At 41.1% G+C, this 25658-nt stretch overlaps 2 protein-coding genes across 3 annotated transcripts in view; one reads left to right on the forward strand and one right to left on the reverse strand.

The window, feature by feature from the left end:
- Nucleotides 1–8613: 8613 nt before the first annotated feature.
- Cryba1 (crystallin beta A1) lies at nucleotides 8614–15123 on the forward strand. The gene is made up of 6 exons (XM_085694435.1): nucleotides 8614–8656; nucleotides 9559–9623; nucleotides 10569–10687; nucleotides 12039–12180; nucleotides 14572–14714; nucleotides 14976–15123. The coding sequence occupies exons 1-6, from the start codon at nucleotides 8614–8616 to the stop codon at nucleotides 15121–15123; spliced, it is 660 nt and encodes a 219-aa protein (XP_085550561.1).
- A 2525-nt stretch (nucleotides 15124–17648) lies between these two features.
- Nufip2 (nuclear FMR1 interacting protein 2) overlaps nucleotides 17649–25658 on the reverse strand; it is a 29660-nt gene continuing 21650 nt past the window's right edge. For both annotated transcript variants that reach the window (XM_085695393.2, XM_085695392.2), the window contains one exon: nucleotides 17649–24173. In XM_085695393.2, the coding sequence (XP_085551519.1) occupies nucleotides 24121–24173 (53 nt within the window). In that variant the 3' untranslated portion in view covers nucleotides 17649–24120. The remainder of the gene's footprint in view (nucleotides 24174–25658) is intronic.

A 25658-nucleotide genomic window follows, 5' to 3' on the forward strand; every position in this document is an offset into this window, starting at 1 on the left:
CAGATGTCCTGCGCTCGGCCTCGCCTGCAAGAACCACGCGGGACACAGGATCCTTCTGCAGAAATGGCTTTAATCCTCTTGGGAGCTAGAGCATAAGCCACATGGCGGAGACCCAGATATGAAGGAAGCCATCCCTTATATATGAAACAGTCCTAGCTTCAGACGTGTCACTCTTGGATTGGTCAACTGCTCCCAGTCCCAGGTGATACCTTGGGAATAGTGGAAAGTTACCAACACGTGTGAGCTTTCTAGCTCACCTGGCGGTGCAGCGCCATCTATGGTGGGAAGTGTGGTTGCGGCCTTCTACAACTAAAAGGGCACAGGCTCGTTTCAGTGTGCTCACATAAACTCACTCACCCCACATAACATCTCCCTCTCCAACACTCACAGCTCCTTCTGCTCCCCCTGCCCAGGGCCCCTCACTATGCACCCTGGTGATCAAAGATCTGCTTGTCTGTATCATCCTTGCTCAAGTCAACTCATGCTGCCATCACCCTCTGTGCACCAAGCTCAGGGCTTTAATTACTAGTCGAGCAGGCTCATGTCGTACAAACAGTCTTCCGTTGACACTCTAGGCCGCTGGAGACTGGAGATGAGTGTAGAGTCCTGAGTCTGCTTGGAAGCCAGGTGTCTGAAGTGATGGCTCCATTGACGACAGACGCCTCCGTTCATGGAATGGGAGAAACGGGGCCAGAGCAGGAGTTGACAGGCATTGGCAACTGTGGGACGGTGTGGGAAGTGGGAGGCAGAAGTGGAGAGTGGATTTAAATGGTGACGCTCTTTGCTGAGACAGGAGATGGAGAAGGAGGCTCAGATAGATGTAAGAAGCCCATGGTGAGCCCCCTGCATTGCAAATGGGAGGGAGAAGCCAGCAGATAGCCAGTGCAGCCGTACAGGAGGGAGTTAGAAGCACAGTTGAGGGACCAAAGACAGTGAAATGTCACACTTTGCATTCGGAAACATGCCCATCTTGTGTGCTTCTGGCTCCTCTGAAATAGATGCTCTAGATTTCTTCAGAGCCTGTAAGTCTCTGTTGTGGAATATTATTTTAAGATGTGTTACATTTGTTTATGTTGTGGAACGTTTGTTTAATGATGCCAAGATTTGCTGCATTCTTTTATGTTGCATTTGTTTAACTCTGTGAAGCTGTATTGCTTTGCCTGCCTAAAACACCTGATTGGTCTAATAAGGAGGTGAATGGCCAATAGTGAGGCAGGAGAAAGGATAGGCAGGGCTGGCAGGCAGAATAAATAGAAAGAGAAATCTGTGAAGAGAGGATTGATGAGCAAGGGAGGAAGAGAGGAGGACTCCAGGGGCAGCAAGTCACAGAGTTAAAAAGTAAAAAAGGGTATATAGAATAGAGAAAGATCAAAGCCCAGAGGCAAAAGGTAGACAGGATAATTTAAGTTAAGAAAAAGTGGCTAGAAATCAGCTAAGCTAAGGCCAGGCATTCATTAAAAAAAAAAAAAGAATAAACCTCTGTGTGTGATTATTTGGGAGCTGGGTGGAGGGCCCCCCAAAAAAAAGTAAGGAGAAAAAACAATCAAGCAAACAAAAACAACTACAAGTCTCTCCTTTTTCAAAGTACGGAGGAAATCAGCATCCAGGGCGTCAGAGCTGGAAGGATCAGACCCACATCCTTAGTAACCTCTTCCCAATGTGTGGTGACTGGAAGACACTCTGTCTGGCCTCCCGGTTTTCTGTTTTGTTTCAGATGAGAAGAAGAACACTACAGGCCCTCCTCTTCTCTTCTACCCCTTAGATTCAAACTATGATTATAAGTTAAGAACTTTAAAAATATATCTGTGAGCGTTTTTCCTGCATGTGTGTCTGTTGAACACTTGCATGCCTGGTGCCTGGGGAAGCAGAAAGCGCCAGTCTCCCCGGAGCTGGAGTTAGAGGCGGTGTGAGCCACCACGTGGTGCTGGGATCCACTCCTAGTCTTCCGGAGGAGCAGCCAGCACTCTTAACTGGATGGTGTGTGTGGGTGTGGGTGTGGGTGTGTGGGTGTGTGTGTGGGTGTGTGTCTGTGTGTGTTATGGAGATAGGTGCTTCCAGGTACTACTTTTTATGCAAATTGATTCCTTTACTGTTCATAGCAATTCTAAGAACTAGCTGTGTTTTTGTGTCAGTCTGGAATATAATAGTGAATTCTAGATTAACTATATTACTGGAGATCACAGAGTTAACGTGCCCAAAGTCGGTGTTGAGCCCAAGGTCTGAATACAGTCAGTCCTATTCCGGGGATAGGAGGGAATGGCTATTCGCATTGTTTAACATAGAGTTCCCTGATGTAGAAGGGTCATCTGACTATGTGTTACTTTCATTGGTTATTAAAGAAACTGCCTTGGCAGCAGCTTAGATAAGCGGAGTAGACAGAACAGAATGCTGGGAGAAAGAAGCATAGTCAGGCAGACGCCATGGCTCTCCTCTCCGAGATGGATGTGGGTTAGAATCTTCCCGGTAAGCCACGACCTCGTGGTGATATACAGATTATTAGAAATGGGTTAATTAATATGTGACAGTTAGCCAATAAGGGGCTGGAGACAATGGGTCAGGCACTGTTTAAATGAATACAATTTGTGTGTTGTTATTTCAGGTGTAAAGCTAACCGTGCAGGAGTCGGACGGGTCGAAAAGCAGGCCTGCTTGCCTCATCACTACAGAATGGCGCCCAGGCTCCATCCTCACAGAGTCAGACTCTCTAGGCCTCAAATAACAAGCAGGACTGCGTTTTAATTGCATATCCTGTGGACCACACTTTGAAAACTCCCATCTTTTCTTCTAGCCAAGTCTTTCTTGTGCCTCTGATCCCTTTTCTCCAAGAAACTTGTTTTCCGAATGGGCTGGCTTGTGCTCTCAAGTCAGACGTGTGCCCCCTGGTGGTCAGAGACAAAAGATCGGGAGGGTAGCCAGCAGGATCCTTAGTCAACAGAACAAATTCCAACATTTTAGAATTTCATTCAGCAATAAACCCCTGCCAGCAGTAAGCCGGTGTCACACACAATATACCTAACAGAAACAAGACTTCATATGGCAGATCTTCCAGGTGACTGTCTACCTGTTTTTAACCCATAGATATATTCATTCCAAGGGGCAGGTGGACAAATTGTATCTGATCCAGTTATTTGTATCTTACAACAAGTAGCTCTAGATTCACGGAATGTCCAGGCTGCAAAGAAAGTTTCTTTTGTTTTGTTTTTGTGACAAGGTCTCATGTAGCTGAGCTGACCTCCACCTCCAGGCTGGGATTACAAGCCTGTACCACCTCACCCCACATAGATTTTTGTTTCCCCTTTGAGACAGGCTAACCTGGAACTTAAGATCCTCCTACCTCAGACTCCCAAAGTGCTGGAATTACAAGTGTGTGCTGTCTCACCTGCCTTCACATCAGTCTTCCATCATTCACCTTGAGAAGAAACAGCAACAAATGTCGATGAAGTCGAGGAATAAGACACGATCTGATCTAGCTCTGAGTCCTCTGTGACCTGCGGGCCTCCAAGCCATGCCACACTGTGAGTGCAAATATAAGTCAGCAATGCAGAAAATCTGTCCACAGTGCCTGCTGAAATTCACCCAATGATCCCATTCCTGTGCTTCTCCCGGACAGCTATGGTTACCCCTGTGAACCTGAAACTCAGATGAGAATGTTTCTACCAATGCTGTGAATGATGGCTGCAAAATGGGAAGTGCCTAAATCAGAGGTTCTCACATGTGGGGGATCGATGACCCTTATGTGTGATATGTGATATGGTCACATATCAGCTATCTGGCATGTCAGATGTGTGTACTACAATTCATAACAGTAGCAACATTACAGTTATGAAGTGGCAATGAAATAATTTTATGGTTGGGAGTACCACAACATAAGGAACTGTATTAGAGGGCAGAAGCGTCAGGAAGGTCGGGAAGCACTGGCCGGCCGAAGTGATCAGCTGCACTAGAAGAGTACTTTTATAGAGAGCAGGGTACCAGCCAGCAAAGAGAGCGAACAAAACTCAGCTTCACGCAACATGGCAAAGCTCGCGCACACAGCTGGTCTACATAGCAAGTTCCAAGTCAGCCAGAACTACAGAGTGAGACTCTGTCTCAAAAAGAAAAAAAAAAAATTTAGGAAACTGAAGTGGGCTGGGTGGTGGTGGCGCATGCCTTTAATCTCAGCATTCGGGAGGCTGAGACAGGCAGATCTCTGAGTTTGAGGCCAGCCTGGTCTACGGAGTGAGTTCTAGGACAGGCTCCAAAGCAACAGAGAAACCTTGTCTCAAAAACAAAAAAAAAAAAATACCTGCAAGATAGTTCTGCAGGTAAAGAGACTGCCGTGAAAATCTGACAATATGAGTCCGACCCACGGAACCCACTGTGGAAGAAGAGAACAACTGGAAGTCATCCTCCAGCCTCTATGTCTGACCATGAGATAATACACAACAATAATAAAATAAATGAGACAGTGGTGGCGCACGCCTTTAATCCCAGCGCTCGGGAGGCAGAGGCAGGCAGATCTCGAGTTTGAGGCCAGCCTGGTCTATAAGAGCTAGTTTCAGGATGGGCTCCAAAGCTACAGAGAAACCCTGTCTCAAAAAACAAAAAAAAGTAGAAAAATAAACAAATGAGGAGGAACAAAATAGAGGGGGACACTAGACATGAACATGTGGCCTCAAGGGTACTTGCTTATACCATGCACAGGAACACACAACACACACAATTCAGAGTGCAGGAATAGTGGCCAGGGTGTAACTCAAGAATAGAGTGCTTTTCTATCATGTTCCAGGCCCTGGGTCAACCACTCAGCACCACACACATAAAAAGATGAGACTAGAGGACCAGAGACAGAGAATTACAAGTGGGAGAAACAAAGTAAGATTACACATTACAGCTAGGTGGTGGTGGTGCACGCCTGTAATTCCAGCCTTGGGAGGGGCAGAGGCAGGTGGGTCTCTGTGAGTTCGGGGTCAGCCTGGTCTACACATCAAACTTCAGGCCAGGCAGGATTACACTGTGAGACCCTGTCTCAAAACAAACAATCAGAGAAAAGATATGAAGTCAATGCAGCCAAATGTCTACACCTTCGGCTGATCTTATCCTGTAAGGTGTGGAATGGGGATTGCTGGGGCTCCTGGGAAATCCGTGATCTCTAGAAAGTCACAGAAGCCTCTCTGTCTCTTTGTGTCTGTCTCTGTACCTCCTCTCCAGAACGTCCCCACAAGTGACTCTGTACAATGAAGCACACAACCCCAGCTGCTACTGGAAAAGACCCAACAATGAGAAACAAAGTCAACACTGACATCAGTAGGGCAGGATGGAAACGGCCTCCATCTCAGAAACACCCCTGGAGGGCTCAAGCTCAAACTTACCCTCTTGTGTTATTAAAAGAATTAGATAATCGTCTTCGTTTCTTGTTGTCTAAGGCACTTTGCAGTAACTGATGTAATAGGGCTGGAGAAATTGGGGGGAAGGGCACAGAACTTTGGAGATTAAGCCAAAGATAGATATAATGGTGAGAAAGAGAGTGGTTCAGAATGGGTTCCCAAGGAGACATGGTTATTTGTGCCTATCATTCCCACTCTCTTGGGAAGTGGAGGTAGGAGGATCAGAAATTCAAAGTCAGCCAGTAGTGGTTCACACCTTTAATCCCAGCACTCAGGAGGCAGAGACAGGTAGATCTCTGTGAGTTCAAGACCAGTCTGGTCTACAGAGTGAGTTCCAGGACTACATGGAGAATCCTTGTCTTAAAAATCAAAAACATGGTAAATTTGGGACCTCTTTATCCTGATACATTTATTGTTGATCTGGAAATTGAAATTTATTTTTTTTAATATTTATTTATTTATTATGTATACAATATTCTGTCTGTGTGTATGTCTGCAGGCCAGAAGAGAGCACCAGACCTCATTACAGATGGTTGTGAGCCACCATGTGGTTGCTAGGATTTGAACTCAGGACCTTTGGAAGAGCAGGCAATGCTCTTAACCACTGAGCCATCTCTCCAGCCCCCTGGAAATTGAAATTTAACTGGGTGTCCAGTGTTGTTCTCTTGCAGTCAGGCGGGCCTAAGGAAGAAGCAATCTACCTCTGCTTGTCAGAAATAGAGAGCGGATTGTGTCATCCACAGGACGTGTTCTACCTAGACACCCATTCCCTATATCAGTTTTAGGGATCCTAGTAGGAGGAAATGGGCAAGTCTGCAGCACTGAAAATTCTGTGACGTACCTCTGAACTGGACCACTTGAAAACCCGTCTCAAATGAAGGGAGCCAACCTTGGAGTTCTCTGGCCAACGGACATCTAGCTCTCTATGCCTGAAAGCAGTAGATGATCTCAGAAATTTGAGATGTCTCCCAAAATCTCTGCTATTGCTTGGCCCTCTTAGCCTTTTCAGAATCAGCCAGGCCCCCACTCTCTTTCCTGTTTAAAGAGGTAGAAAGGGACAGGGGAGAAAAGGTCCCCCAGAGCAGGCTCTTGTGGGGGAGGTGGAAGCTGACTGAATGCTGACGGGGCCCTTTGCTTTGTATCTTTCCTGCTGTGTCCAACGGAAGTGCTGCTCAGCTGCCTGGCTAGCCCCATTGTCCTCTCCACAATGTGCTGAGTCCAAGGGCTTCCCTGGCCCCATGGCCTCACTTCCCTACCCCTGGGCCCAGAGGCAAGGCCAGGGCGACAAACCACCCACAAAATTAGGTTGAACACCAACCATCCCTAGCATGTGGCCAAAGTGACAAGAGGTCCAAGTTTTAAACTTTGAAGAGGGAGGATTGTCATATTTCCCCTATGTCAACCACATCCCTACATTGTCTTACTTGCTTGTGCAATGAGTGTGTGGGCTTAGAAGACATTCGAAATCCATGTTTCTGATAGATAGGATTAGGGGTGGGGGTTAGGGTTAGTGTTAGAAAACCAGTCTGGCAAGTGCTGGGGATGGAGCATGCTCAGGTCTCTTGGGTTCCATCCCCACTGCACATGAACACATACACACACACAGAGAGAGAGAAGGGAGTAGGGGAAAGCTGACCAAAGACACTGGGGTGTGTGATAGAATGCATTACAGACAATAAAGGAAACTGCTGGGAAATGAAAACTGAATAAATGTGGTCTTTCCCAGCTCAAAGAAAGCATTTATCTGACACATTTTTTTCTAAAGTCTGTTGCTTGCTTCTACTTGTCTCTATGAGACAAGTAAGGTGCAATCTTATTTGACACAATTAATGAAACCGTTACGATTTGCTGAGTCCTGAGTTCCTAACACTGCCTTAATCCCTTCACCTTTCTTATCTGACAGCTGTAGGTGGCCAGCAATGATCATTCAATGCCAGGCACCAGATCAGAGCGGAAAAAGAGAGGGGACTTTGCTTACAATCTAGTCTTCCCGTTCCACAGTCGACTCACCTGTGAAATAATTGCAACTCTGACCTCTTCATGGGGTTGTCTGAGGATCGATAACGAATGGTCAGATTCACGGTCAACGTTATATATACCATAGTCACTAAGGATGGACGGGAGATTGTGATGCCTGGTCTGGGACAGTCAACATTATATATACCATAGTCATTAAGGATGGACGGGAGATTGTGATGCCCGGTCTGGGACAGGACTGCAAGCTGGTTTCATATGTTTCTACTCCTTGGATAGCCTGTGCTCAAACTTCCCCAGAAAGAAATGGGACTGTGACCTGGAGCTTCGAGGTCGTGTCTAAAGCAGGACAGGCAAAGCAGAGTCTCAGACAAGGAGGGAGAAGAAGGAATGTCCCACATCTCTGTGAAGCATCACATAGGGAGGTTGGAGGTGTTGCTCAGGATCAAGTGCTGGTTCGACATGTATAGGCCCTGGGTTTGCTTCCCAGCACTGTAAAAGAAACAACAGCTTCTCAAACCTCCATATTAGGTTATTTTGAAAGCTTGGTAATTATCACAAGAGACCTCAAAATCCTCAAGTTTCTGGGACATAAGGTGATAGAAGAAAATAATGTGTGTGTTCAGGTTGAGGGTGGCAGCTTAGGCTGCCTGTAACACTTAGGAACACTTGGGGAACATGTCAATGACTTGCCTGCTAACTGACCCCATGAGCTCTCATGCAATAGTTGTTCATGTGATGAGCTTCTCTTTCCTTCCTTCCTTCCTTTCTTCCTTCCTTTCTTTTGAGATAGGCTTTCTCTGTGTATCAGTCCTAACTAGCTCTTGTAGACCAGGCTGGCCTCAAACTCAAGAGATCCACTTGCCTCTGCCTCCCAAGTGCTAGGATTAAAGATGTGTACCACCACATCCAGCTTTACTTTCATATTTATGAAAAAATAAATGTGGTCCATTTTGGTGTGTTTGGTAGAACCTATCAAAATTTTAGGGAGATCCTAGGCAGAATAGGATAGGGACAAACACTCACTACAGAGTGCTTCTGTCCTCGGCTCCCAACTGCTCAGAGAAGACCTACCTGGACAGCCAGTTCTGCCCAACAGTAGGGCCTCTGCACTTCTGTTACCCTAAACAAAGCTCGGAGGGACACACCCCCACCCAGTAGACTGAGCCACAAAAGCTCTGAGGATCAGGAGAAACAAAGAGAGAGGGAAAACAGAATGCTGACAGAGCCATTGGACATTGGCTGTAGGACTATAAAGAGGGGATTCATAGAGGATGTGGCAACAGATGGAGACCCAGACTGTGCAGAGGGAGCTCGGTGAGTAAGGCTTTCACGGTATCTTTGTCTTTACTTTCTTTCCCCCAAGAGACAAATGGAAAGGAAGAACCAGTTGTCTCTTGCCTAGAGGTTAGAGCCTTTGAAGGTAGGGAAAGTGGGGAACTTTGGTTAGTGGACAGCTTCATTTGCTACCTTGAGGAGTCACCTATATGGCAATAACCGCTTCCCTTTGGGCACAGGGAGGTGTAATGGGTAGGAGATGCTGCTTATTTGGAGACTCCACAGCTTTCTTTGGCGTGGTGCTATATCAATCACCCAGGAATTGCCAGCCCTGCTATTGAGATGCTCACCCACTATATAGTCAATAGCAACACAGACGAGTATTGTGAGAAGTGAGGGAAGTGAGGGAGAAGTCAAAATCTGCAGAGTGGAGAAGACAGAAAAGTCAAAACAGATCTAGGAGACAGAGGAAGACAGGGTGGTAGTATGGACATACAGAATAATAGGTCAATTTTGGTACTTAGAAGACCACAAAAGATTCAAGTACAGGTTGCCTTTTAATTGGGGCAGGTAAGGTGGGGAATTCTGACCCTACTGCCTGAATGACTAGATAAATGGAGTCTGGACAGTTGTCAGAAAGTTGATATTAGGGTACATTAGACCCAGGCAATGTTGTTTCTGAAGGCAAGTAGAAGGACAGAAGGTACATTTATCAAGAGGTCCAAATGCCTTTGCAGTCTTTCATCTGCATTCCTGGTATAATTTTTACAGTGACTACATGTAAAAGGTTTGTCATTGGAAAACCTGAGGTTTGGGTAAATAGCACCAGAGCCAGAATCCTAAAAAAATTTGGGACTTCAAGCATCTTTTCCTTTTTCTTGTGCCTTCTTACCTCACTATCCCCATCCTGAAAGTCTTATCATTGATGTTATATCTTCCAGAAACTCTTCCAACCACCAAGATGGCTCAGACCAACCCCATGCCAGGGTCCCTGGGGCCATGGAAGGTAAGCTGATCCAATCACATGGAAAATGGAAAGATCCAACAGGCAGGGCTGAGGTGCTGCCGCACAGTAGCTATAAGGTCGTACTTGCTCTCTGGCTGTGCCCATCCAACAACAAACTGTTCTGGAGGAGGCTTCCAGGATGGGTGCCCCTGGATGTCCATGATGGGTGGGAGACGGTACTTGTCAGACTTGCCGTTAGATCCCAAACAAGCCATGGGATCCAGGCCTCCCTACTCAGTCTGCTGTTGAGCTCAAGTGCCAGATTCCAGGCCTCTCACTCTTTCCCTAACACTTAATCCTTTCCTCATTGGACAGCTCTGAGGCATGGTCACAGTTTTGGGAGCTTGTTAGGTAAGGAAGCAAGTTCTAGTTGAAGAGACAAAAGATTTATCACAACCCTTTTATACTTTAGAAGCAAAGAAATAATCCTCAGGCTACTTTTAGGAGTCCCAGAATCCTGGCCTCTGGGTCATAAGGGTGCAGGACACTTGGTGAAATCAAGAGTTCACAAGGTCTTGGTCTGGTCAATTGAGCTCTCCACTATCCCTGAAAGACCATTCTTATCATAAACTGCCTGAACATGTCACTGAGCAGCGGGGCTTATTTGAACCCCTTTTTTGTCATGTCTATATTGGAAGAGATCTTATCAGGTATTCTAGACTGTGGCTAGTGATGAAAAAAAAAAGTACAGGATAGCTGGGTGGTGGTGCACACGCCTTTAATCCCAGCACTCGGGAGGCAGAGGCAAGGGGATCTCTGTGAGTTTGAGGCCAGCCAGCCTGGTGTACAAGAGCTAGTTTCAGGACACGCTCTAAAGCTACAGAGAAACCCTGTCTCGAAAAACCGAAAAAGAAATTACAGGATAAATACAAGCTCTTAAACTTGCACCTCTTTTCTTATTAGTGTACCTGGTTCTCTTTCTTGTCCCATTTCAATCCATTTCAGATAACCATCTATGATCAGGAAAACTTCCAGGGCAAGAGGATGGAGTTCACCAGTTCCTGCCCAAATGTCTCCGAGAGTAGTTTTGATAATGTCCGATCCCTCAAGGTGGAGTGTGGCGCGTGAGTATGGACACCAATAGAGCTGACAGGCCTTTTTCAAATCTCTTTAGACATGGTACCATGAATAAGGGCATAAGAAATTTTCCCCCAGAAGTTAATCACTTCTTAGAGGCATCTTATTTCCTAAAGAAAATTGTTCCATGCTTAATTAAGTAACTCAAAGCTAGGAATTATGGTGCTCATATCTTGGTAATATACTTGCATCAGGGCAGGACAATGACAGTAATTGAATCTGTGCTTTGGAAGTGCATAGGCCATGCCTTTCGATTCCTTCAGAACAGGCACAGAAGCCTATTTATCTTGCCCATGGAAAATAAAGAGAAGGGAATTATTTTTTCTTCCTTTTGATTTTTTTGAGACAGGGTTTCTTTGTGTACTCTTGACTGTCCTGGAACTAGCTCTGGCCTCTGCCTACCTCTGCCTCCAGAGTACTGGGATTAAAGGTATGCACCACCACCACCTGACTTGAAGGGAAATTCTTGTGAATGACAGAAGTTTTTTTGAGATAGGGCTTCTCTGTAGCTTTGGAGCCTGTTCTGGAACTAGCTCTGGACCAGGATGGCCTTGAACTCACAGAGATCCGCCGGCTTCTGCCTCCTGAATGCTGGGATTAAAGGCGAGTGCTGCCACCACCACCTGGCTGAGTGAGACATTTCATGACACAGATGTATTGTCCCAGAGCAGACACTGTTAGTTAATTTCTCTATTAAAGGAATGAAATCTCAAGGATCTAGAAACACATTAGTTCTCAGTGTTCCAGAAATTTCTTTATTGTCAATCTTGGTGAGAGATTCTCTAGCAGGACTAGGTGTGAACCCATACTAGTATTCTTGGTCTATGAAGAAGTGGCTTTGCATGTGACCAAGCTCCCACAAGCTGCTCTGTACCAAAACAGAGCTCCTCAGCCCTTTAAAACACTTTAAGACATCTTCAATTACATAAGATTCAGTGGTTAACAACTTAACTAGAATGCTCCATTCAGGTAAAAGTATGGAAAGCAAAAGTAAGAACCCTTAAAGTAACAAAGAAACAAGTACAGATACCCATCCCATCATGCTTTCGCTCTTAGGAAAAGGCTTACAAGATCTAGAGCCAAAAAAAAGGTCAATGAGTCATCATCAATCTTAAGTCTAGGTCACTAGAATGGAAACAGCTTTAATACACATTGCTAGGTAAAGAGAATCTCCAGTGAGTAATTTCAAAATACATTTACAAATCTGTTTGATCAAAGTTATGAGCATTCATTACCTAGGGCTTTGTGACTGACTTGATATTTCATCCCACTATGAATTCATCTTAAACAAGAGAGGCCTTCTCTCCAAGGCCATATACCATTACCTATCTTTGGCAGCTGGATTGGTTATGAACATACCAGCTTCTGTGGACAACAGTTTATCCTGGAGAGAGGAGAATACCCTCGATGGGATGCCTGGAGTGGAAGCAACGCCTATCATATTGAGCGTCTCATGTCCTTCCGCCCTATCTGTTCAGCGGTGAGTCTGAAATTTTGACATTTTTTTTACATGTGAGTTGGGTAAAAGATGAGGTCAGACTGACATTTGTTTGCTTCTGTTGATTATGTTGAATGTAACAGGAAGGATGAAAGTAAAGAGTAACAACACTGTCCCCTTCCTTTAAATCTATGACTTGATTTCCCCCCTTATGCCAAAAAGGGACTTCTTATAGAGGCAGGAAGCATATATTCAAGATCCACTATGCTATAGGACAACCGGTGAGAAACCACTTACCCTGTAGTACAAGGCAAATTTATGGCCAGTTAAATTGCAATGTGTTAAGATTTCACTAAAGAAACAGGATGATTTATCTCTAGTGTTTGTACTGGCTTTTGGGATCCTATTCTCTTTGGATGGATACCTTGCTCAGCCTAGACATAGTAGGAAGGGCCTTGGACTTTCCCCAAAGAAATGTGCCTTAAGCTGTAAAGTAGATGGGGGAGTGGGGTGAAGGGGGGTAAGTGGAGGGGATGGGAGAGAAAAAAATGAACAAAACCAAAAACCCCAGGGTGATGCTTGAGTACATCTTCAGCAAGTAGAAACTAAATGGGCAGGTCTTCTAGTATTGTTTATCTGCATTGATAATTTTTTGTTGTTGAGACAGGGTTTCTCTGTAGCTTTGGAGCCTGTCCTGGAACTCATTCTGTAGACCACGTTGGCCTCAAACTCACAAAAGTCCTCCTGCCTCCGCCTCCCAAGAGTGCTGGGATTAAAGGCATGTTATCACCACTGCCCAGTGATAAGAAAATTTTTAACACCAGGCACCATTTAACAATGAACCAGGCGGCATTCTAAACTGAATCTGAAAATAAAAACTTAAGTCTATTTTTAAAACAATGTAACAACATTCTTGTGAGATATACTATGTACAAATGGGGAAGAAGCACTCCTAATCTGTTTCTGAGGACTGTAATTATTTCTTGCACTACTTGGCCACATTTAAAATGAGTAATTTCCTTCTCTAAACATAGGCACCAAATCATTCTTTCGGTTCCTTAAATATCCAATTTCCAATTAAGCTCTCATTTAGGATATAGTTGAACTGGCCAAACTTGGTCATCTTTTCTAATTTTGAAAATACTTTTCTGTTGCAATTTTCTCAGTATTTCTTTCAGTTTATGGTTTTAATCTGCTTTCAGTGACTAATTTAGGGGCTGAGGTAAGGCAGATCAAGCCAGGTAGAGAGCAAAGTGGCAGAAATAAGTAATTGAAAATGTCAAAGGCAGATCACAGCAGCTGTCCAAAAAAAAATAAAATACATTTTAGTACAGGAATAGGGTGTGCAGTGCAGCTACTGCCTGCTTCGGTGCCCAGACTCTATATGTCCCCCTCCCCCGACATGGTGACCCCAGCTGGAAGTGAATGCTTCCATCAGGCTGCATTTAGTCCCAGAGCGCTGGGCACGGTGGTGCACACACTTCTACTTCTAGTACCCAGAAAACTTAAAGACAATCTCGAATATTTGTTTAAGCAGAAACAGACCAACAATTAGAATTTTTTTTTTTTTTTGAGACAGGGTTTCTTTGTGTAACAGTTCTGACTGTACTGGAACTACTTCTTGTAGACCAGGCTGGCCTTGAACTCAGAAACCCACTTGCCTCTGCTTCCTGAATGCTGGGATTAAAGGCGTGAACAACTTCCCAGTCAATTAGATTTCTAAGGGCAGAAAATGGTCCTGATATTGGGAGTGACACTTGTCTGGGCTAGCTTTTAAAAACATTTTGATTCTTCTCATGAATTTAGATATGAATACCTCTGAACCAAAATCATGTACTTTATTGGGGAGGTTACTAGAAACAAAAATGCAACCACTCAGTTACTGAACAGCGTTTTATACATAGCAAGACCTTGCTGGGGCTGTACATAAACAATTGTATAGATTATGGACAGCAGTACCAAAAACCAAAGTGACTATGTATCATATTTTTAATGCATCTTCTACACATTTTTAATGTGTAGGCCAGGCTGTCCTAAAACTCATGATCCTCCTGCCTCTTCAGCAAATCCTACTGGCATGCATGTGCCACCAGAACCGGCTATTTTACACTGTCTTATATTGGTGAAGTGCAAAGATTATCTTTAACTTGGGTTAGAATCATGCTTTTTGTTTTTTTTTTTTTGTTTTTTTTTGGTTTCTTTCAAGATAAGGTTTGTGTACTTTTGGCAGTCCTGGAACTCTGTAGACAAGGTCCCAGAAATCTGCCCACCTCTGCCTCCTGAGTGCTGGGGAAAAAAAAATCCCATCAGGATTTTTCTTATAAATTCCTGTTTAGACTGTATCTCGTCAAAGATCATGCATCCAGTAGGCAACTTTTGGAAAAAAAAAATAGCAAGAGAATAACTACTAAGGTTTTACCTTCTGGGTTATAGAATCATAAAGAGTCTAAGATTACCATCTTTGAGAAAGAGAATTTTATTGGACGCCAGTGGGAGATATGTGATGACTACCCTTCCTTGCAAGCCATGGGTTGGTTTAACAATGAAGTTGGTTCCATGAAGATACAATGTGGGGCGTAAGTACATGTGAATGTTAAGACGCCAAGGGTTTACTAGATTCCATACACTGGCACCCTAACTACTGCTTGTTCTGTTTTCTTCCACTAAGTACCTCTGTAAGAGCTTTTATAGACAGACAAATTTTTCACAATTAAGGTCAATCCTTTGTAGTCATACTAATACTCTGGGGCCCTGGAACCCAGTACCACTCAAGTTCGGGGGTCTATGTCAGGTTCTTAACTACATTTAATAATGTAATATGCTTTGAAATTTCCTAGCTGGGTTTGCTACCAGTATCCTGGATATCGTGGTTACCAGTACATCTTGGAATGTGACCATCATGGAGGAGACTACAAACACTGGAGAGAGTGGGGATCTCATGCTCAGACTTCCCAGATCCAGTCAATTCGCCGTATCCAACAATAGTGGATTAAAAGTTCCAAATTTTCTCAAGTATGAAACCTTGCTAAGCACTCTAGGCTTTATGTTCTACTCAGAAACTGCTTCCAAATGTTAGCTGCTAAAACCCAGAATAAATGTCATTTAAAAAAATAAAATAAAAAACCAGCCTGAGACTGAATCAACTACCACACAAATCCCTCTTGTGGCTGACATTTTAAAGATAGTCTTAATAAAAACTCCAAATTCCAAGCCCAGGTAGCTTTAAAGCCACAACTTTAGTTCCAGCACTCTAAAGGCAGAGGAAAAGAGGATTCTTGAGTTCAGTTGAAGTCAGCCTGGTCTTACATGGCTTGTTTTATGATACACAGAGCCACACAGAAAAACCATCTTGGAAAGCAAACAACTCAAAATACCCTTGCCAACTATTTGTCAGGTCAAGGACAATATTCCTGTATCAAATAATCCAAATACTATCACTCTGACTGATTATGCCGATTTTCTCCCTATCTCCACTATTCTAATAATCTTAAGAATTTTTTCAACTTACAATTTTAAAAATTAAGAACTTAAGAAATTTTGGTTAAGAGTGCTGTACTGCTTTTGCAGGACCTTTGGCTTCCAGCACCCACTTGAAGTGGTTCAAACTTAAATCCAGATCCAGGGATCTGTCTCTCTGCAGGCACCTATATATATACACCTCACCCCGCCCATTAAAAATCCTTTAACAAACACTCTCTGGAAGGCAAGAAGATACCTCAAAGATTATTCAAGAAAAAGATGGGCAAGGCCACACCTTAAATGCGAGCACTTGGGAGGCAGAGACTATCTGTGAGCTTGAGGCCAGCCTGGTCTACATAGTGAGTTCCAGGACATTCACAACTACATAGCAGGACTGTGCCACAAGAAAAGAGACATATTGTGTTCTTTGCACAATCAACCTTTGAAAATATCAATGTTACCATCTTAAGCTTTCACTGAAGAATTAAAAAATCAAAATACACACGAAAAATAACGCAAACACCTCAAAAACTTGAAATTTTTTATTCAACAATGTACACTTATTGTCTTATTTGATCTACAAATCTCTCAAGTTTTTCTGATAAAATAAGTAAATCTGAGTATGGTTGTAGAGTGTAATTTTGTATTTTTAAAACACTGAACATTAAGTAAGACATTGATAAAGGAAGATCATCATGTAACTGATACTTCCTTGAAATTCATAACATCAGCAACAGCTTTAGTAAATACCTAAGCAGTTAGTTATTTAGCAAAACAGTAAATTTCTGGCCACTGTTCTTCTATCTAGAAAATACCTAGTTTTATTATTTTTTAAACTGGGCAAAATACTGAAAAAAATTTCATAGGGAAAAGGGCCAACATCTAACACAACTGTAATTTACTAATTATTCTTTCCCAAAATTAAAGGCAACCCAGCTCCTAAGTAAATGTCTGTGCACACAATACGGAGATTATACTTCTCCAATATATTTGCTATGTTGTTGCTAGGTAGGTCAGTCTGGCTTTGAACTCCTAATTGTTCTGCTTCAGCCTTCTGGTCGCCAGGATTACACGTGTGCACCACAAAACCTAGCTACCAGCATGTTCTAAGACTGGACTTAAATGAACTATTGACAAATGCTCAAGAGTACTGAAAGCCATCCATGCTGTTTGCTACTACCTGTGTTTATAAGGCTATTCATTATAGACCACATTTTGGAATCTTACTATTTAGTTAACTTCCACTATGAGCAGAAGTTTTGCTGTCTTTTCAAAGTCAACAACACACACCAAGAAGAGAAGTAAATCCTCTTTTAGATATAGACAACGCTATGAAATGAAGTATCTCTTATGTAGGAGCCTGGGGAAAACACCATTGGTAGTATCTTCTACCCAACTGTACTACAAATGCCCTAAGGAAACTATAGGAATTATCTGTTAAAAGATGAATAACAAGGTCTGGCCAGCACATCTATACAACCTTATTAAGTGCACACTTCCTGTCAAGTGAAGCTACTTAGTACATGCAACTGCACTGAATGGAGCTAACGTGCCCAATTTCTAAACTTGTTCTCATCAGCTTGGCATTTTAAAAAACCGGACCTTTAACAACTGAATAATTTTGATAATCAAACTATCCAGTCCAATTTATGCTAGAACAATAAAGATTAAAGGGAGGCTATCCTACCTTTAAAACAGCTTTAAAATATAACATTGTCACAGAGCTTTGTATGGCAAAGTTTTTTCCTTCATTTCAGCTTGATTGGCTTTCCATTTCTTTTTCATATTCAAAATTTCACTGAGAAGAGCACTGGATCCACCGTTTTTTAAAGCCAATACAACTGCCCTGTTTCAAGAAAAGCCCTTTAATAGATGCAAGTCAAGCTCTCATTTCAACTGAACTTTATTCAACGGGTGCCAGTTTTCCTCCCTTTACTTCCACTGATGAACTAGTCCAGAATTGATGAGCTAGTCCAGAACTTTGAACCATGTTTCCAAAGATGGTAAAGCTAAGAACAGCAAAATAATGACTTTTGGTAATGACACACAAATTAAACTTTCAAAACATGTGCATAGCTTTATTCATCTACTTAGATCTAACCTTTTCACGGAGCTTCAGCAAAACTGAGTGTGCAAAATGCATTTCTAAAACGTAATGCAAGCAAAGCTTTTCACATTTACACTGGCAGGAAATACAGAAACTAACAAGTCACATTAGGGAGACTTCAGATCTGTTTTTGTTTTTTAATGACAAGAATTGCACAGTTTATTATTGAGACAATTGTTGCAGACATGAATATCTAAATTTTTCTAAGCAAGGTGCTTTAACAATAATTTTTGTTGTTGAAAAGAGCTGAAAAGAGCCAATAATTTTGGATCAAAGCTCACAAAGAATCCCCAACTAATGTGGACTCCCATCATCTTCCTGTATTTTGCAAACAATGCTTTTAATAACACCTTTCTTAACACTAAGGAGACAGCAAGCTGAAACTTTCAAAGCGCACAAAGAAATGGAGTCATCACATTACTTGAAGGTGGTGCTGGGGGTGGGGTAGGTAGTGAAGAATCCTTTTTACTATTTCCCACTACAGACCAGTCACTAACAGACTAAAAGAAAGAAGGGGATAGTGAGGGGAGAGAAACTAGTGAAAAAGTCACTTCCCCAGTTTATAAAAGAGTTCCAGTTTGACAAGATCTATGACTTTAAACAGAGAGCACCAGTTGGGCAATAGAATGAGCATTTCAACTGCATAAAAATCAGTGAGGTGGTAAGAACCATCAGCATCTCAGGCATTACTACATGGCCTTTCCAAAGTTAATATACATGCAAGGCACACCGATAGAAAAATAGATCTCTGGCCAACAAATATATTAAGTAAGCAAATTAAAATTTTGGCTCTGCAATATTGGCAACATCAAAATATAACCAGATAGCTTTGGACCACACATCTTTCTCATATTCCTCCACCTCATTTGGTGTCCCTCCCCTACAGACCTTTTGGATTTTTTTTCTCCTTCATGTCTGATTATGTGCTTGAGAAGATTTTTCCTTTGTCAAGTAGCATTCTTATATTTTGTTTACCTCTGTTAAGTGAAATATACACTAGAGAAGCAGAATAGTTGGGAGCTTAAGACTAAATATGACTGGTTCAGGGCAGCATTATTTTTCTGATGCAAACTTAAAAAAAAAAGCCATCTTACTGACAAAAAAAATTACTTCCTTTAATCCTTCCCAATTCTTTGAAGAGAGGGAATAACAAAAACAAAGCTAAGGTTTAAACAATTTTCAGTAGTAGAAGACACTTTAAGGCCAAAAAGTATAATATTAACCAAAAGTTTATTTCCTAAATTACTGTCCCCTTCATAGGTCAACACAAACTACACACTGACTCACTCCTGAAGAGAATTATAAACTCTGCTCATCACTTGTTAGTGGCTGTGCTACAGAGAAAAGGTATTAAAGCAACCTATGGTATATAGTAATGTTAAAAAGTGCATCACATTCTTGATTTTCAGTTTCCCATAGCAGCAGCAGCAGGCGTAATCTAAGACAAAACAGTTTTCATTCTAAAGATGCAACAATGCCTAATGAAATGTATTCAAGACTGTGAAAAATTATCTACAAAAGGTAAAACCAAAAAGACTCAATAGACAAATAGAACTTAAGGTATTCGTTCATATTTACATATCAAAACAACTTTGTTAACACCAAATCTTTACAATTAGCCGAAGAAATGTGCATTTTAAGAATAAAACAGATGTCACTAAAGCAGTATCCATTTTGGAGCCTTTGTTTAGCACCTGAGGAAAGGGATATATGTGGAAAACTATTGTAATGTTGATATAAGCTGGTTTGGTCTGTAGATTACAACTGATTTACAGCAAAAGCAAAAGACTACTAAAAAAGACATCACAATGTTATAAAACGGCTTCAGAACCCTGGACAGAAGAAAGTTTTCCAATAGTTAGTCTGAACCAGCAATCCCATTACAGCCCAGGGTGTCTGTTAGCTTCCAGGTCTTTACTATTTGATAGTCCTTGTAACACAAAATTAACAAACTACTGATGGTTTGTTGGGCATTTTATTGACAGAGAGCTCCAAACTCTCACACTACTGCTGGCATCCAATAATTGCTTCCAAGACCTTTCTTTCTCAACTCAGTAAATCAGCACTTGAATGGAATTAATGATTTATCACTTTTACACCAACACAGAACGACCTTGCTTCTAACACATCTAAGTGTTTCTAAACACTGATTTTTAGAACTAATCCCCTGTGTACTTCTGGCCATCTTTAAGGAGCTACTCATGCTTCTAGGCTTGTCCTGTGCGCACTTTCCAAACTACTGGGATATGGGAAAGATAAGCAAACCCCACCTTTTCTTACAGATAGTCATATCAAACTCCACCCTGGCAGGCATACATCAACAGGATATTGTCCTTTACATGTATTTGATTCGTTACACTGTAATAGTTGGTTAAACAGGAATTGTGTCATTTGAAGACATGGTCGAGTGGCATTAAACCCTTAGCAATTTGAGGAACATACCCCATTGGACAGCCTTTTAAATTGAGCCAAATTTTAACTGATATAAGTTCACATTACACACCAAAACAAACAAAAAGCCAAAAAAAAAAACTTTTGGTGAGGATTGGAAACAGCCTAACAACCAACTGTGAAACTGCTGCTGCTGTGTCCTAGTTTAAAAAACTACTACATCTATTTTCTCTAAAATCTGTCATTAAAGAAAAAGAAATCACAGCACTTGTTTATGAAAAATTTGCAAACTCTGAGTGGTAACTAACAAAATAGATGGAGGACAGCAGAAAGCTCACTAACAAGTCTCTAGATATTGGCTATCCCTCCTAGAAAGTAGAGAAGGGCAGGCTACTACAGACACCATAAACACACTTTATTGATGTGAAGGTTCATTACTAAGGTTAGAGGAAACACTATGCAATTAACTTCAGGTTGTTGAAGTGGGGGTGAATAGAGAAAAGATAAATACACCCTGTCTTTTGTTGGGAAGGGAGATTATTCAAGACATTTCACACAAAATTGAGTGGTATATGACGCAGAACCCACAATCAGGACAAACTGAAAAAGAAATCATCACCCATAATTAGTTTCCTAGCTATTAAAAAAATAGGTCATGATTTCATCCTTAGTGCCATTTTTTCTAGTACTACCCTTTAAGGATTTAAACCACCCGACTTTATTCCGTGTAATGAAAACAAATGGCACAAAATAAATACAAGTTTCATTCTCTGAATACTAATATAATGTCTTACACATTCATTACTAATTTAGTATCTTCACCTTTCCTTCACACAAGCACCCCAACATACATACATCCATACACACACAACTTTTCAGTCTTTTTAAATGGAGGGATGTTAAAAATCCCCTCTAGACTGTATTTGGTTTATGCTACAGTACTAATACTCTGAGTTGAAAGAAAATTCTTTATACCAACAACATACTGTTATTTAAATGTGCTAAATGAATCACAGCTGATGTTTCTTTAGAAGCTTACACAAAAATAATCAGAAAACAGATGAACTCGTAAGACTTTTTTTTTTTAATAAGTGCTCTGTAAGGAATTGTGTGAGGACCTAAGGAGAAATATCGAGACAAGTAACAAACAGCACAAAGGAGATCTGTCCCAAAGTCCTGCTTGTACTGAGGCAATTAAGTCCATTAACCCAATGTCCAAAAAATACTGACAGTTAATATGATGGGCCACTAGGGATCCCAGGAAGGTGAAAGACATTTAATAATTACTGTATATACCTCTTAATCATACCAATCAAGAAAATTTCAGTGGCGAAATCAAAGTGAAATGTTGCATTGTTTCATTTAGAAATGAGATTCTCAACCTTTGGACAAACAGAGAAGGGATACATTCTCTTTAGCTTCTCTGAACTCTGAACAGAGGGCTGAAAAATATGGAAAGGGAATTATGAAAGAGAAGGCTTTTAAAGGTAGCAAGTATTACTTCTAAGTTTAAAAGCCAAATTCAGGAAATTGGAATTTCGTTCCATTATGGTTATGTTCAACCTCATATGCCACAAACCAAGGAAGTTGTTTTGTAATTTGTGCAACAGAAGAACTTTAAAATTCCAGGCAAGCAAAATGACATTTAAAAAAAGGCTGGGATAAGGATTTGGCCCTAAGGCGACAAGTGGTTACACAAGGCAGTTAAACACACAGCAGAACTTTAAAACCTATAAAACAAACTGGAGCCTCTTTTTTTCTTTAAATCAACCTTTTTTTTAAAAAAACTTTTTGAAAATTTTTATTAAAAAAAAAAGAAACACAAAACACAGACTTTTTTCAGTTCAGTATGTGGCGTGTTGCATTTTCCAGTTTGTTCAATGCTTTAAAGCTCAAGGATGCCGCACTTTGAATTGTACATGGGCCTGAAGCATCCTAGCTTTTGGCAAGCAGGCAGGAGACTCAACAACAACAAAAAAAAAAAAAGAAAAAAAAAGAAAAAAAAAAGAAAAAAATCAAAATAGAACAAAGCACTAAATGCAGGGCACATCTGTAAACATATTATACATTTGAAAATTACAATATCAGTAAAAGTGATACAGTTTACAGGTGAAATGAAACTATCTGAAACTGGCCTACCACAAGTTTCTGAACCTGGACTGATACAATAAGTTATTATATATATTATGTATAAAAAGTTTTGTTTACATCAAGTGGAATTGGCAATCCATGCTTATACTTTAAAAATCTAAGCAGGGCAGAAATCCAGACTAAAAAGTATTTTTCTCTGCAGTAAATCAAATAACTTGTTTCGTGAAGTATTTGTTAAAAACCTGAAATAATTAACAAAACCAGAAAATCCATCCATACTACAATTGCTCAAAGCTGGACATTTCTTAGAAAACAAATAGAGTAAAAAGTACTTTCTCCCCCAAACATGTCTAGGGGATCCAGCCTGCCTGTTAGAAGACTGCAACTCTATAAATGCCCTGCTATTTTAACTTGTATTTGACAAACATGGATACACTAATTTCTCTGTATGTGTCTATGTGTGTGATGTGATGCATCAGGCCAGAGAACTTGTTATTATGCCACTAACATCACCCAGTCTTAAATTGGACCCTTAGTTTCTACACACACACACACACACACACACACACACACACACACACACACACACACACACACACACACACACACTCCACACCCACTTATTTTAGCATGCTATACACAAGCTGCAGCCCAACAGGATGGTAATGTGATGGTAAGACAGGGCTAATGCTCTTTTCTGCCCCAAACAAAATTTCCAGATTTTCACATTATTTTCCTTAAAAAAACAAAACAAAACAAACCCATTTTGCTCTAATAAAATATATTAAGATATAATTAGTAGCTAGTAAGCTCAGAAGTAGAATTTGCATGAAAACACGCCTTCTACAAGCAGTGTTTATTACCTCCTCACTGGCTAAAAACATTTTTTTTTCAAGAACTTTTTTTCCTTTAGATTTTGCTGAGAAACTGAAATTAAAAGAATTTACAGAAAAATACATATTTCGCTTAGATGTTTGATGAAAAACAAGAATACACACTTAGTGTTAGTGACAGAGAGCAAGTCTGAGCACCTACAGCAAGAAGCAGAATATATTTTTGCTCCCAGTTACACAATTATGATGGAGAATTTATCAGCCAATTCCTTGTTCTGCAACCTTTCTTTAAATGACACTCTTGGATTTGTCAGCTGTTAAAAGTCACACACGTAACCAAAGTTAACTATGTACCCACCAACTATTCCAGGATTGTAGAACTTCAATGCCCTCCCCCGGCCCCACCCCCACAAAAAAAAGGAAAGTAACTATTTCCCCAACACCCCACAGAGGCTGCACAACTCCTGGCAAGACATGCAAATCAGATTTAAAAAAAAAAACCAACAACAATAACAAAAAAACATAAACAAACAACAAAAAACACCCCTGCAAACTTCAAAGCATTTATCCAGCATTCTCGCAGGGCTCAAAATAAAACTAAAAGATCAAGGGCGGAGAAGAGGAAATGCTGCATCACTCTGGGTTCCCCGTGATTAGTGTATCACTTTAGTCACACAACAAGATACGGATACCTAGTAAGTGGATTTGCCTTTCCAGTGGGTCATTTGTTGCCCAAGTCGATGACAGCAGGAACTTTAGAACCACGCTTGTTAAGTCTGTATTCATTAATCACTTGCATTCACACTTAAAAACAAAAACTAACAAAATAAAGGAAAGACTATTCGGTACCGGAGATTAAATAACCATGTGTAGTCTCTTGAAATAAATTTGATTCCTTAAGAAGTCTAATTACTCTCAGTTGCCTTTTTTTAAATAACTATATATATATATATGTATATATATATATTTGTATATATTATCCTGTGATTCTACTTATGGTTCCTCTGCTGCGTTGAAGATCTAGGAGCATAAAAGCCTTGTGTCCCCCATGAACGGTGGCTCTAATGCTGCAGAAAGGTTACAAATAGGCAGTCTGGTCCTTCATTGATCTGGACTATCCATGGCTTCATTGTAAGTGATTATCCTTTTGGGATCTAGAGGCAAAAATGGAAAAAAAAGTAAATTAATTAAAATAAAAATAAAATTCTGGAATTAACCAGCAAATAAATTATAAGCACTCACCATTTAAACCGCTACATGTCTGATTAAAATAAAATTGAAGGCCATTTCTTTTTGGTATTATCCCAAGTGTTTCTTCTCAATTTAAAATGTCGCTGTTCAACACCCCCAACCAATTCCCAACACATTATTCTTTACCAACCAGTAAGGAAGGGCAGAGGACAATTTTTTGGACAAACTTTATATGATATATGGGGTTAAACTAGTTATAAGTTATAAAACTAGGAATAAGGGACATAGTTCAAGTAGCACAGTACTTTCCTAACATGCTCGAGGTCCTGGGTTCTTCATTCCTTCCTCATACTACAAGCAAGGCATGTAAAGCTTTCATTATTTAATACAGAGGTAGAGGTATAAAAATACAAATTTTCCTCAGTTTAAGAATTAACTGATCAGGGCTGGAGAGATGGCTCAGAGGTTAAGAGCATCGCCTGCTCTTCCAAAGGTCCTGAGTTCAATTCCCAGCAACCACATGGTGGCTCACAACCAACTGTAATGAGGTCTGGTGCCCTCTTCTGGCCTGCAGGCATACACACAAACAGAATATTGTATACATAATAAATAAATAAATAAATAAATAAATAAAAGAATTAACTGATCAGATGGGCAGTAGTGGCACACACCTTTAATCCCAGCACTTGGGAAGCAGAGGCAGGCAATCTCTGTGAGTTCGAGGCCAGCCTGGTCTACAAGAGCTAGTTCCAGAAGAGGCTCTATAGCTAGAGAAACCCTGTCTCCAAAAACTAAAACCAAAACAAAGAACAACAAAAAAAGAATTAACCTATGTGGTGGTAGCACATGCCTTTAATTCCAGCACTCGGGCAGAGGCAGGTGGATCTCTGTAAGGCCAGCCTGGTCTATAGAGTTCCAGGACAGCTAAGGCTACAGACAAACTGTCTTGAGTTCCCCTCCCCAAAAGAATTAACCTAGCTTAAACTGGGCAGCAGTGGTGTACACCTGAGTTTAAGGATAGCCTGGGCTACATGGACAAATCCTGGCGTTGGAGAAAACAAAAACCACAAAACAAACAAAAACTCCACAAAAATAATTAATCTAGCATTAACAAGGAGATAATATAAAAATGTCCTTTCTAAAACTTCAAAGGCAACCTGGCATGAAGACAACGGTCATTTCTATAGCCAGTAGCCATTTTATAATACAATTGGGTAGCTTTGTTTTAAGGAGATCATATATAAGGACATTACTAATCATTAGGTGATGACTATCCTAAGAAACAAGAAAGAGCAGCTATGATACCTGCAAACTACACCCACCAGATAACCTAAGGATGCAGCAGAGGCACGCATACCTTGGCAGTAACCAATTCTCTAATGAGATTGAAGATGCACTCAACAAGATGGAAAAATTCCTGGTACTAGACACCTAACCAAATACCTCTG

This window comes from Myodes glareolus, chromosome 9, assembly GCF_982192425.1.
Source record: "Myodes glareolus chromosome 9, mMyoGla1.1, whole genome shotgun sequence".
Taxonomy (NCBI): Eukaryota; Metazoa; Chordata; class Mammalia; order Rodentia; family Cricetidae; genus Myodes; species Myodes glareolus.

Bases quoted from the DNA above. Each gene is read 5' to 3' on its own strand.
- Cryba1 (XM_085694435.1), top strand. From the start codon at position 8,614: ATGTGGCAACAGATGGAGACCCAGACTGTGCAGAGGGAGCTCG. The intron at 8,657-9,558 runs GTGAGTAAGGCT...TATATCTTCCAG, and splicing joins GACTGTGCAGAGGGAGCTCG to AAACTCTTCCAACCACCAAG. The intron at 9,624-10,568 runs GTAAGCTGATCC...AATCCATTTCAG, and splicing joins GGTCCCTGGGGCCATGGAAG to ATAACCATCTATGATCAGGA.